The sequence below is a fragment of the Scyliorhinus canicula genome, chromosome 28, assembly GCF_902713615.1.
Source record: "Scyliorhinus canicula chromosome 28, sScyCan1.1, whole genome shotgun sequence".
Lineage (NCBI taxonomy): Eukaryota > Metazoa > Chordata > Chondrichthyes > Carcharhiniformes > Scyliorhinidae > Scyliorhinus > Scyliorhinus canicula.
The window spans coordinates 7,713,928-7,728,374 of record NC_052173.1 but is presented as its reverse complement, the minus strand read 5'-3'; the positions used below and the strand labels follow the sequence as shown (position 1 = coordinate 7,728,374).

Here is a 14,447-nt window from a genome sequence, read left to right as displayed (position 1 = left end):
TACTAGGGACGCAAAGGCCAGGGTACCGGCCTCTCTCGCCTCCTGCACTCCCGGCTCCAATGCTACCCCAAAGATCGCGATCCCCCAGCCCGGCTCCACCCTGGAACCGACCACCTTGGACAAAGTCCCCGTCACCCCCTTCCAAAGCCTCTCCAAGGCCGGATATGCCCAGAACATGTGGGTGTGGTTCGCTGGGCCTCCCGAACACCTCCCACACCTGTCCTCTCCCCCCAAAGAACCGGCTCATCCTGGCCCCAGTCATGTGAGCCCTATGCAGCACCTTCAGCTGAATCAAGCTGAGCCGTGCGCAAGAAGAGGACGAGTTCACCCTCCTCAGGGCATCTGCCCACGTCCGTCCCCTTGTCGATCTCCTCCCCTAGCTCCTCCTCCCACTTCGCTTTCAGCTCCTCCACCGAGGACTCCTCCTCTTCCTGCATCAACTGATAAATTGCCGAGATCCTACCCTCACCGACCCACGTCCCCGAGAGCACCCTATCCTGCACCCCCCTAGGCGGCAGTATCGGAAACTCCGCCACCTGCCGCCTAACAAACGCCCTAATCTGCATATACCTGAAAGCGTTCCCAGGGGGGAGGCCCCACTTCCCCTCCAACTCCTCTAAAGTCGCAAACTTCCCATCGAGGAAAAGGTCCTCCATCCGCCTGATGCCTGCCCTATGCCAACTCAAAAACCCACCATCTATTCTCCTTGGTGCAAACCAGTGATTGCCCCGTATCGGGGCCCACACTGAGGCCTTCACTTCCCCCCTATGCCGCCTCCACTGCCCCCAAATTTTGAGGGACGCCACCACTACTGGACTTGTAGAATACGTTGCCGGGGGGAGTGGCAGCGGGGCCGTCACCAAAGCCTCCAAACTCGTGCCCACACAGTACGCCACCTCCAACCCCTTCCATGCAGCACCCTCCCCCTCCATCACCCACCTGCGAATCATTGCCACATTCGCAGCCCAGTAGTACCCACACAAGTTGGGCAACGCCAAACCTACCTGCCTGCCTCGCTCCAGGAATACCCTCCTCACCCTCAGGGTATGATCTCCTTCCTTAACACCATGTCGCCGATTCTGAAGATTGAGCTGGAGCCCTGTCCTTTAGCGGCCATATTTGGGGTGTCAGACTCGCTACAGACGGGTGTGGGGGGCGATGTCCTGGCCTTCGCCTCGCTGATTGCCCGGAGGCGAGTACTGCTGGGGTGGAGGTCGGCACCTCCACGGTGCCTCGCTGTAGCTGGGAGATCTGATGGAGTTCCTATACCTCGAGAAAGTCAGGCACACCGTGAGGGGAGCAATCGAGGGGTCCTATCGGAGATGGCAGCCATTTATTGTTTACTTCAAAGAGTTGGTGACCGTTAGTTGTTGGGGTAAAGCTTCCTCAGTGGTATTTGTCAAGGTTCATCCCGAGCAGCTCTGTGACACAGGACTCTGCTCTAGGGACACACACCGAAACAAATATCAACTGCTGCTGGACGGTCATCAACTCGGTGAAAGACGCTCTTTGGTCTGCCCGAAACTTGCTGATCTTCCAGTGCAAAGAATTGTCCTCGACCGAGTGTTGCAGACTGGCACATTCCAAGGTCCAGGACTATGTGCTGAGGGACGCACTCAAACTTGGGGCAGCTGCAGCCAAGGTGCAATGGGGAAAGGCCACTGTGTAAGGGCTTGCCAGCAATTTAAAAAAATAAAAAATTTAGAGTACCCAATTATTTTTTCCAATTAAGGGGCAATTTAGCGCGGCCAATTCACCTACCCTGCACATCTTTTGGGTAGTGGGGGTGAAACCCACGCAGACAGGGGGAGAATGTGCAAACTCCACACGGACAGTGACCCAGGGCCGGGATTCGAACCCGGGCCCTCAGCGCCGTAGGCAACAATGCTACCCACTGCGCCGCCGTGCTGCCCTCGACCAGCAAATGTACACCGAGGGGTGGGTCACAGTGTAAAACCCCTCGGTCTGGGTCATTAAAACTCCAATGTATAAAGAAACATGACAATGTAATTATTTAAGAAAGAATTGTAAAGTAAAGAGGGTAATGTCATCCCAATTGAATGGAAGAAAGTCAAGGGAATGTGCAACTTTGATGGAAATGTACAGGCAAGACCATTCGAAATGTTCTGTAATGTTTATTAGCGATTTCATGAATAAAGTATATTTTTTGAAAAAAAAAGCTCCCTCTACATTGTCCCCATTAAACAGTCCCAGGACAGGTACAGCACAGGGTTAGATACAGAGTAAAGCTCCCTCTACACTATCCCCATCAAACACTCCCAGGACAGGTACAGCACGGGGTTAGATACAGAGTAAAGTTCCCTCTACACTGTTCCCATCAAACACTCCCAGGACAGGTACAGCACGGGGTTAGATACAGAGTAAAGCTCCCTCTACACTGTCCCCATCAAACACTCCCAGGACAGGTACAGCATGGGGTTAGATACAGAGTAAAGCTCCCTCTACACTATCCCCATCAAACACTCCCAGGACAGATACAGCACGGGGTCAGATACAGAGTAAAGCTCCCTCTACACTGTCCCCATCAAACACTCCCAGGACAGACACAGCAAAGGGTTAGATACAGAGTAAAGCTCCCTCTACACTGTCCCCATCAAACACTCCCAGGACAGGTACAGCACGGGGTTAGATACAGAGTAAAGCTCCCTCTACACTGTCCCCATCAAACACTCCCAGGACAGGTACAGCACGGGGTTAGATACAGAGTAAAGCTCCCTCTACACTGTCCCCATCAAACACTCCCAGGACAGGTACAGCACAGGGTTAGATACAGAGTAAAGCTCCCTCTACACTGTCCCCATCAAACACTCCCAGGACAGGTACAGCACGGGGTTAGATACAGAGTAAAGCTCCCTCTACACTGTCCCCATCAAACACTCCCAGGACAGGTACAGCACGGGGTTAGATACAGAGTAAAGCTCCCTCTACAATAAAGTAAAGGTACCTATCAAATGCAAAATACCATTTGAGCTCACCTCAAGGTAATTGGAATAAAGTTAGTGAGACCCTTGTGCTTCATGCCTGCTGCAAAGAGATTTTATATTAGGCTCTAATTTAGTCAGCTTCAGTCTCAAATCTCCTCGTTTAGTGATATCCAGTCGATTTCTTTTCTTCAGTAGCAAATCATTTACAGCACTAAAACCACATTCAGCTAAATATGAAGATGGGAACGGTAACAACAGTTTTCTTGCAAACCTGGTTGAATTTGGGTATTTAGTTTCTGTCTCATCACAAAGCCATGCCATCGCTCCTTTTATGTTGAATAAAGTTTTAACTGACTCATCATTTTGTATTTCCGAGAGTTCTTCTTGGTACTGCATTGAAACATCAGATAGATCCACTAGCACTGGCTGCATCACCCATGTTGGAAAATCAATCTGTTTTAAATCAGAAAATCTTTCTTTCAAATCAGAGGCCAATATTTTCAGATGATCCACAATGACAAGTACAGCAGCATCAGTCGGCTAACATTTCTTTAGCCAATGAAACTGGTCAAAACTTTTGTCAGAAATATGTTTTTGGCATAACTCGATAATTGAAATAAAGCCAAATATCTTCGCCTTTGCATCAACAAGAGTTTTATTTGTTCCTTGAAGTTGTTTATTCAACACATTCAGTTTTTCAAAAATATCTGCTAAATAACTCACAAACGCTTTTCCATCAACGGTTAGCAGGTGCTTCATTTCAGGCTTGTCACTAAGTCACTAAGTCACTAAAAAGTCACTAAGCTCATCAAATAGTTCCATGAATCTTTTCAAACAATTCCCCTTCGAAAGCCACCGTACCTCAGTGTGAAGTAAAAGTCTCACATGGTCTGCATTGTTATCTTCACAAAATTGCTTGAAAAGACGCTCACATTTGGCATTAGCTTTGATAGCATTGATAGATTTTATAACTGATTTCAGTACCTCATTAAGTACAGGAGAAATATTTTTCGACACTAAGTTCTCTCTATGAATAACACAGTGCACAAGAAGCATTTCTGGATTCTCATCTTTCATCAATTTTAAGCAGCCATTTTTCTTGCCCATCATAACAGGAGCACCATCAGCTGCACAAGATGTTATGTTTTCCATTGGTATATTATTAACATCTAAGTAGTGTTTTAGTTTATTATATATATCAATGGCGGTAGTGGTAGTCTCTAACGATTTGCAGAATAACATTTCTTCAGCAAATTCACCTTTATCAATATATCTTACATAGGTTAGCAATAAGGCCTCACTGTCTCTCACAGTTGATTCATCCATTTGTACGGAGAATTTTCTTGATTTCAGCTTTTCAACAAGTTGTGTTTCAATATCTTCACTCATTTCATCTATTCTTCTCCTAACAGTGTTGTTACTGAGTGGCATGGCTTTAACATAAGAACATAAGAACATAAGAACTAGGAGCAGGAGTAGGCCATCTGGCCCCTCGAGCCTGCTCCGCCATTCAATTAGATCATGGCTGATCTTTTGTGGACTCAGCTCCACTTTCCGGCCCGAACACCATAACCCTTAATCCCTTTATTCTTCAAAAAACTATCTATCTTTACCTTAAAAACATGTAATGAAGGAGCCTCAACTGCTTCACTGGGCAAGGAATTCCATAGATTCACAACCCTTTGGGTGAAGAAGTTCCTCCTAAACTCAGTCCTAAATCTACTTCCCCTTATTTTGAGGCTATGCCTCCTAGTTCTGCTGTCACCCGCCAGTGGAAACAACCTGCCCGCATCTATCCTATCTATTCCCTTCATAATTTTAAATGTTTCTATAAGATCCCCCCTCATCCTTCTAAATTCCAACGAGTACAGTCCCAGTCTACTCAACCTCTCCTCATAATCCAACCCCTTCAGCTCTGGGATTAACCTAGTGAATCTCCTCTGCACACCCTCCAGTGCCAGTACGTCCTTTCTCAAGTAAGGAGACCAAAACTGAACACAATACTCCAGGTGTGGCCGCACTAACACCTTATACAATTGCAACATAACCTCCCTAGTCTTAAACTCCATCCCTCTGGCAATGAAGGACAAAATTCCATTTGCCTTCTTAATCACCTGTTGCACTTGTAAACCAACCTTCTGTGACTCATGCACTAGCACACCCAAGTCTCTCTGAACAGCGGCATGCTTTAATATTTTATCGTTTAAATAATAATCCCGTTTGCTGTTATTCCTACCAAAATGGATAACCTCACATTTGTCAACATTGTATTCCATCTGCCAGACCCGAGCCCATTCACTTAACCTATCCAAATCCCTCTGCAGACTTCCAGTATCCTCTGCACTTTTCGCTTTACCACTCATCTTAGTGTCATCTGCAAACTTGGACACATTGCCCTTGGTCCCCAACTCCAAATCATCAATGTAAATTGTGAACAATTGTGGGCCCAACACGGATCCCTGAGGGACACCACTAGCTACTGATTGCCAACCAGAGAAACACCCATTTATCCCAACTCTTTGCTTTCTATTAATTAACCAATCCTCTATCCATGCTACTACTTTACCCTTAATGCCATGCATCTTTATCTTATGCAGCAACCTTTTGTGTGGCACCTTGTCAAAGGCTTTCTGGAAATCCAGATATACCACATCCATCGGCTCCCCGTTATCTACTGCACTGGTAATGTCCTCAAAAAATTCCACTAAATTAGTTAGGCATGACCTGCCTTTAACGAACCCATGCTGCGTCTTCCCAATGGGACAATTTCTATCCAGATGCCTCGCAATTTCTTCCTTGATGATAGATTCCAGCATCTTCCCTATTACCGAAGTTAAACTCACTGGCCTATCATTTCCTGCTTTCTGCCTACCTCCTTTTTTAAACAGTGGCGTCACGTTTGCTAATTTCCAATCCACCGGGACCACCCCAGAGTCTAGTGAATTTAGGTAAATTATCACTAGTGCATCTGCAATTTCCCTAGCCATCTCTTTTAGCACTCTGGGATGCATTCCATCAGGGCCAGGAGACTTGTCTACCTTTAGCCCCATTAGCTTGCCCATTACTCCCTCCTTAGTGATAACAATCCTCTCAAGGTCCTCACCTGCCATAGCCTCATTTCTATCAGTCGCTGGCATGTTATTTGTGTCTTCCACTGTAAAGACCGACCCAAAAAACCTGTTCAGTTCCTCAGCCATTTCCTCATTTCCCATTATTAAAACTCCCTTCTCATCCTCTAAAGGACCAATATTTACCTTAGCCACTCTTTTTTGTCTTATATATTTGTAAAAACTTTTGCTGTCTGTTTTTATATTCTGAGCAAGTTTACTCTCATACTCTATCTTACTCTTCTTTATAGCTTTTTTAGTAGCTTTCTGTTGCCCCCTAAAGATTTCCCAGTCCTCTAATCTCCCAGCAATCTTTGCCACTTTATATGCTTTTTCCTTCAATTTGATACTCTCCCTTATTTCCTTAGATATCCACGGTCGATTTTCCCTCTTTCGTCCGTCCTTCCTTTTTGTTGGTATAAACCTTTGCTGAGCACTGTGAAAAATCGCTTGGAAGGTTCTCCACTGTTCCTCAACTGTTCCACCATAAAGTCTTAGCTCCCAGTCTACCTTAGCTAGTTCTTCTCTCATCCCCTTGTAATCTCCTTTGTTTAAACACAAAACACTAGTATTTGATTTTACTTTCTCACCCTCCATCTGTATTTTAAATTCCACCATATTGTGATCGCTCCTTCCGAGAGGATCCCTAACTATGAGATCATGAATCAATCCTGTCTCATTACACAGGACAAGATCTAGGACCGCTTGTTCCCTCGTAGGTTCCATTACATACTGTTCTAGGAAACTATCGCGGATACATTCTATAAACTCCTCCTCACGGTTGCCTTGACCGACCTGGTTAAACCAATCGACATGTAGATTAAAATCCCCCATGATAACTGCTGTACCATTTCTACATGCATCAGTTATTTCTTTGTTTATTGCCTGCCCCACCATATTGTTACTATTTGGTGGCCGATAGACTACTCCTATCAGTGACTTTTTCGCCTTACTATTCCTGATTTCCACCCAAATGGATTCAACCTTATCCTCCATAGCACCGATGTCATCCCTTACTATTGCCCGGATGTTATCCTTAAATAACAGAGCAACACCACCTCCCTTACCATCCACTCTGTCCTTCCGAATAGTTTGATACCCTCGGATATTTAACTCCCAGTCGTGACCATCCTTTAACCATGTTTCAGTAATGGCCACTAAATCATAGTCATTTACGATGATTTGTGCCACCAACTCATTTACTTTATTCCGAATACTACGAGCATTCAGGTAAAGTACACTTATGTTGGTTTTTTTACCTCTGTTTTGAATCTTAACATCTCCAGTTTTATTCCTTTTGTTATTATTGGGCCTATTCACTGTGCTCCCCTCAGTCACTGTACCTTGTACTGTCGCCCTTATGGATTTCTGACTATGTCTTCTCTGCCTTGCACTTTTCCCCTTACTTCCTTTTGTTTCTGTCCCTGTTTTACTACCTTCCAACTTCCAGCATTGGTTCCCATCCCCCTGCCACATTAGTTTAAACCCTCCCCAACAGCTCTAGCAAACACCCCCCCTAGGACATCGGTTCCAGTCCTGCCCAAGTGCAGACCGTCCGGTTTGTACTGGTCCCACCTCCCCCAGAACCGGTCCCAATGCCCCAGGAATTTGAATCCCTCCGTCTTGCACCATCTCTCGAGCCACGCATTCATCCTATCTATCCTGACATTCCTACTCTGACTAGCTCGTGGCACTGGTAGCAATCCTGAGATTACTACCTTTGAGGTCCTACTTTTTAGTTTAACTCCTAACTCCCTGAATTCCGCTTGTAGGACCTCATCCCGTTTTTTACCTATATCGTTGGTGCCTATGTGCACCACGACAGCTGGCTGTTCACCCTCCCCCCCCCCAGAATGTCCTGCAGCCGCTCCGAGACATCCTTGACCCTTGCACCAGGGAGGCAACATATCATCCTGGAGTCTCGATTGCGTCCACAGAACCGCCTGTCTATTCCCCTTACGATCGAGTCCCCTATCACTATAGCCCTGCCATTTTTCTTCCTGCCCTGCTGTGCAGCAGAGCCAGCCACGGTGCCATGAACCTGGCTGCTGCTGCCTTCCCCTGGTGAGCCATCTCCCTCAACAGTATCCAAAGCGGTATATCTGTTTTGCAGGGAGATGACCGCAGGGGACACCTGCACTGCCTTCCTACTCTTGCTCTTTCTTTTGGTCACCCATTTTCTATCTCCCTCAGTAACCTTCACCTGCGGTGTGACCAACTCGCTAAACGTGCAAAACATCTTTGTCATCTTTTTCCAGAACTGTTTTAAGAAATGCTGATATTGATGGTTTAATTAAATCCTCCCCTATAGTATGATTCTTTCCAGATTTAGCGATGAGTAAAGAAATTTCATAACTAGCCTCAAGAGTACGACTGACAGTAACAGTTTGTGCAGTGAACAGAGACTTTATTGTTGATCTTTTTTCAAACTTATCCTTTAAAGTTTTGAAGTAATTCAAATCTGAATTGACATACGCACTATGTTTCACCTTCAAATGCGCCTCAAGACGACCTTGTTTCATTGATTCGTTGGTCAAGCATTGTTGGCATAAGAGGCAGAAAGGTAACCGTTCATCGTGGACAGCGGGTATGAAACCAAGTTTTAAATATTCCTCTGAATACTGACGAACTTTCTTCTTGCTTGCACTACTCACTTTATGCATAGGGTTTGTGACTGAAATAAATAAATGAGAAATCTTATGAAGTGAAATGCACTTTCAGAATTTAAGACGTTTAAGTTAACACATAAATGAAATAATACTTACCAGTAGCATCGATGTCCTGGGTCCTGCGTTGTTAAGTAAGTAAAGTAGGCTAATAACCACTTTTTCAGGTTAAGTTAAGTTAAGTTAAGTTATTTTATTATTATATTTTTTCTTTTAAAAGCTGCAAACACTTTCTTTACAGAAAGGTAAAAAGATCTTGCTTCGGGATCCTTCCTGTTGGTTGAAGGGACCTTCAGGCCCACCTTGACAATCAATCTTCTTTAAAATCTGATCTTCTTGAGATGTATTGGCTGGTGAGCTCGGTTGCTGTGTCCTATCCTTCCCATATACCGAGCTGTGAGAGCTGGCTCTGGCTCTGCCTGCTGTCCCCTTTCTTCGGGTTTATATTCTCTCTCGAAGAGTTATTAAGTTTTAACGACTTTATTGTAAATAAGCTTGTTTCACTTTGATAGCTAAAAAGTATCTTTGATGTAAACATTTTAATACCACTAATTATTCATTTTGGGCATAACGTCTCCTCTCAGATCTGATTAAAAAATGCTTTGGTTTCAATAGTTAACTTTTATTTCTGTGATTTCGAATCGTTTAATTTTCCAATTGACCCCAGCTCATAACTTTGCCTTTGATTTTGACTTAAATTATGTTTCTCGTAGACAGGTCGTCTCCAATTTTCTTTAATTGACTTGATGTTCATAGAATTTTACACTTTAGAATTGACACCAAATTCGACTGAGCATCATCGACCCTTTCCAGCTGTTTACTAAGAGAGTTTATTTCAATTAAGGTGTGAAACTTTGCTTTTAGCTGTATGCTAAAATTTAACTTGGTTATGACTTGAAAGACCTGCCTGTTTTAAACATTCGTCACTTAATCCAATTGAAACTCTCATCCATGCTTTTCCAGATGCTTCCTGAGATAGTTACATTCCATGAAGGTGTGAGCCATTGTTTTAGCTTAATACATGAAACCTGTGTGTTTGCTAAGCCTGCTTGTGAGCAAGGATCTGCATTTTTACAATCCTGCTCTTTGCAGCTGCTATTAAACTTTTGTGGGATCTTTCCCTGTATCCTCTCAGACCAGATATTGCCAGACTTCCATGTTTCAAATGACACGATTGTTTGGACTGTGAATTCTCAGAAAATGGATTGCTTTCCCTTGAGAGAAAACGGAGGAAATAGATATTATAAGGGTAACTTAGCAAAAGCTCTTTGAATCGCATTTCTAAATCCAATTCAATAAATAAGGTTCTCCCATGACCTCGCGCGCTTCGTGCGACGTGCATGAAGAGCGATGGCGCGGTGATTATGTAATAACTACACAATAAAGACCTTTTTTACCCAAAAAAAATTATTTACTCAAAATAACATCTGAAACATAAACTGCATATGTTTACCTGATGGAAAATCTAAAAAAATAAAAATCGAAAATTTGGACCCAGACCTCCATTGCCCCCTTTAAAAATCAAATTGCCCCCCTGTGGGGCCTACGCCCCACGTTGGGAACCACTGCTCTACACTGTCCCTATCAAACACTCCCAGGACAGGTACAGCACGGGGTTAGATACAGAGTAAAGCTCCCTCTACACTGCCCCCATCAAACACTCCCAGGACAGGTACAGCACGGGGTTAGATACAGAGTAAAGCTCCCTCTACACTGTCCCCATCAAACACTCCCAGGACAGGTACTGCACGGGGTTAGATACAGAGTAAAGCTTCCTGTACACTGTCCCCATCAAACATTCCCAGGACAGGTACAGCACGGGGTTAGATACAGAGTAAAGCTCCCTCTACACTGTTCCCATCAAACACTCCCAGGACAGGTACATCACGGGGTTAGATACAGAGTAAAGCTCCCTCGACACTGCCCCATCAAACACTCCCAGGACAGGTACAGCACGGGGTTAGATACAGAGTAAAGCTCCCTCTACACTGTCCCCATCAAACACTCCCAGGACAGGTACAGCATGGGGATAGTTACAGAGTAAAGCTCCCTCTACACTGTCCCCATCAAACACTCCCAGGACAGGTACAGTACGGGGTTAGATACAGAGTAAAGCTCCCTCTACACTGTCCCCATCAAACACTCCCAGGACAGGTACAGCACGGGGTTAGATACAGAGTAAAGCTCCCTCTACACCAGGGGTGGGCAAACTACGGCCCGCGGGCCGCATGCGGCCCGCCAAAGGTATTTCTGCGGCCCACCAAGTCATTAAAAAAAAAAAAAAATGTTTCTAAAAAAAAAAAATTTTTTTTTTTTTAAATTTTTTTTTTTAAAGGTTAATGGGTGGGGGGGCTGTTGGATTACTTACTGGCATAGGGTGGATACGTTGACTTGAGTAGGGTGATCATTGCTTGGCACAACGTCGAGGGCCGAAGGGCCTGTTCTGTGCTGTACTGTTCTATGTTCTATATGAGGCGCCCAGAATCATAACCGGGTGAAGTAATTATTTTACTTAATATACTATGCGGCCCTTTGTGAATTGTGAATTTCTGAATGCGGCCCTTGCACGGAAAAGTTTGCCCACCCCTGCTCTACACTGTCCCCATCAAACACTCCCAGAACAGGTACAGCATGGGGATAGTTACAGAGTAAGTGCTCTTTACACAATTTTATCCTTGGAGGACCATTCTAAAACTGTTACAATGTGACATTAACCCACCGATGTGCTTCCGAAAATTCCCATTTTAATGCTAACTGTTGCTAAGATGTGGATACTTTGAAAAAAGCCACACCTGTGAGGAACTGCTTCGAAACTGCCCAAATTTGCAAAATGCATCTTTCCCAGAGGCAAATAGTGATATACAGAGACACAATACACTTCCCCACCAATCGAGGTTGACATGATATATTTTTATTTTGCACACTGTTGCTGATAGAATTGCAATGTTCATGACTGTATCAGCAATTGCCAGTGAGGACACCACATTGTTTACAGATGGTCACGGGAAGAGAAAGCATTTGCAAAATGCATCTTTCCCAGAGGCAAATAGTGATACAAAACAAAGACTCAACTGGTTTATGCATTTTGGAAGCTTGAGAGTTCAGCTGAAGCTGCTTTTTGTTGATCCAATGCCAGAGGGAAGCAGAGGCAGAGGACAGAGCAGTACCTTTCTCTGCTACAGTGATCGTCTTCAGAAAGTCTACTGACCTCATCCTCCAACCAAGATAATTAATTACGGCTGGGGATTCCCAAAGTAAAACTGAGTAAATGCCTTTAAAAAATATAGTACAGTGCCTCTATATACACATTTTAAAAAGATCGTCATGTTTGTATTGGTGTCCGATCGATGTTATGCGAACTGTACACAATAGCAGAGAAAGGCTTCACATTGGTTGAAGTGCTCCGATGTTGAGAAGGCGTTTGATCGGGTGGAGTGGAGTTATTTGATGGCGGTGTTGGAGGAATTTGGGATTGGGCCGAAGTTTGTGGCGTGGGTGCAGATGTTGTGTAAGAAGCTGAGGGCGAGCGTGCCGATGGACTGTATGAATTCAGGTTATTTTTCATTGCACTGGGGTACGAGGCAGCGATGCCCCATGTCCCCCCTTCTGTTTGCATTGGCTATAGAATCTTTGGCCATTGTGCTGAGGAGCTCGGGACTGTGGAAGGGGATAGTGAAGGGTGGGGTGGAACATTGGGCATCCTTATATACGGATGACTCGGTTATATATTTCGGAGCCTGGCTCCTCGGTGGGAGACATAATGGGTTTGCTTCGACAGCACAGTGGCACAGTGGTTAGCACTGCTGACTCATGGCTCCAAAGTCCCAGGTTCGATCCCAGCTCTGGGTCACTGTCCGTGTGGAGTTTGCACATTCTCCCTGTGTTTGCGTGGGTCTCACCCCCACAACCCAAAGATGTGCAGGGTAGGTGGATTGGCCAGGCTAAATTACCCCTTAATTGGGAAAAATGAATTGGGTACTCTTAAATTTATAAAATAAAAAAAAGAATTGGTTTGCTTCAGAGATTTGGGACGTTCTCTGGGTAGAAGTTGAATTTGGGGAAAGTGAGTCCTTTCTGGGTCCCTCTCCAGGGGCGGGGGCTGGGATGTGGGGTCTGCCATTCCATCGGGAAGCGTCTGACATTAGCAATCTGGGGGTGTAGGTGGTCCGGGATTAGGCAGGTCTTCGGAAGTTCAATTTCACCAGCTCAGCGGGGAGGGCGAAGGCTGATTTGTGGAGCTGGGACAATCGCCGTTGGGGGGGCCGGGTACAGGTAGTGAAGATGAATGTTTCACTGCGATTCTTGTTTTTATTTCAGTGCATGCCGGCCGGTCTCTTTGCCGAAGGCATTTTTCAGGGGGGTGGATAGGCTGGTCTCGTTTGTCTGGGCAGGGAGAGGTGGTGAGGATAAGGAAGGTGATACTGCAGAGGGCACTGCGGGGGGGGGGGGGGGGGGGGGGGGGGGGGCCTTAGCATTACTGGGTGGTGTGACTGCTGTAAAATGTACAAATGTTGAAAATGTGGAATAAAAATACTTTTTAAAAAATATGTTGAAGTTCTCCGATGTCTTGACCACAGACTACAACGCAGAAATATTACAATCCACGGTCAATTAATCTAGACTCCTGCATCAAGAGGAAGATTTGCAAATAAATTCAGACACGTGCTAAGCGCTCCAGGATGTGCCGGTACTGTTCCACAGTGCTCTGGTAGGTCTCCTCCAAGTACTCCTGCTCCTGGCTCACGCTCATCTCTGCTTGCTGGGCAAGCCAATCTTCTGGCATCAAACGGGAAAGACGTGTTGCTTCTTTCTTATTTTTCTGGCAAAATTTAAAAACAGAAATATAATGAGACTCCTGCAGAGCAAATCTCCATACTCAGGGCCAGAGTGGACACGGCACAGAAACAGTTCTTTCCTCCCCTTTGGTCCACCTACGCTGTATGGCGCTGTGGTACAGGAAGCCATTCGAGTGGGAGGAGCACATGGGGCAGGGTCAGCAGGAGACAGTATAGTGAAGGGGATTGACACTGTTCTCTGTAACAAACAGCCAGAGTCCAGGCACCTGTGTAGCCTGTCCAGTGACAGGGTTCAGGACATCTGTTCTGGGCTGGAGAGGAACTTGCAGCGGGAGGGGGAGGAAGCTGAGGAAAAGGGACAGAGTGTCGGGTTGGAGACCTCCTCAGTCGCCCATCTCCTGGACCTGTACATGGCAAGTTTGGCCAGGCCCAAGAGCAGGCTCTGCCCCCCACCCCACTTCACACCGGATGCCCGTAGATCAGGAGGTGAAGTGCAAACAAAACTATAACAAAAGATTTGATTTACAAATTTAAAAGGAGGTGCAGCCTAAATCATTGAACAGAGTCCAAAGGGTTGAATGCTGGGGGCTCCAACTATTTTTAAACCAAATTAACTGAATTAAATAAACTGAGGGGCAAATTAAAAGGGGCAGTCCCCTTAAAGGGAGACTGCCTTAAACATAAGCAAATTAAACTTCAAACTAAAAGCTATGGGCTTACATTGTAAGTGTCCTCTCTTCCTCCCACCTTCCTGCTTATTTCATAGAATCATACAATCCCTGCAGTGCACAAGAAGGCCATTTCAAAAGAGCACCGTACATAGGCCCAATCCCCCGCTCTATCCCCGGAAGCCTACCTCACCTTTTCCCAAAAAATATTTTTATTGAGGCATTTGTGTAAACAGTAAATTGAACTGTATAAGGCTAAGCCTCA

At 45.3% G+C, this 14,447-nt stretch overlaps 2 protein-coding genes across 2 annotated transcripts in view; both read right to left on the bottom strand.

Annotated features, from left to right (window-relative positions):
- Positions 1-3,485: 3,485 nt before the first annotated feature.
- Positions 3,486-8,715, bottom strand: LOC119958091 (SCAN domain-containing protein 3-like). The gene is given in 2 exon segments (XM_038786319.1): positions 3,486-4,382; positions 8,284-8,715. Coding segments are annotated over 2 exon segments (1,329 nt in total).
- Positions 8,716-13,274: 4,559 nt separating this feature from the next.
- Positions 13,275-14,447, bottom strand: part of hat1 (histone acetyltransferase 1) — a 48,333-nt gene continuing 47,160 nt past the window's right edge. Inside the window, exon 11 of the mRNA XM_038786430.1 lies at positions 13,275-13,537. Within this exon, the coding sequence (XP_038642358.1) occupies positions 13,373-13,537 (165 nt within the window). The 3' untranslated portion in view covers positions 13,275-13,372. The remainder of the gene's footprint in view (positions 13,538-14,447) is intronic.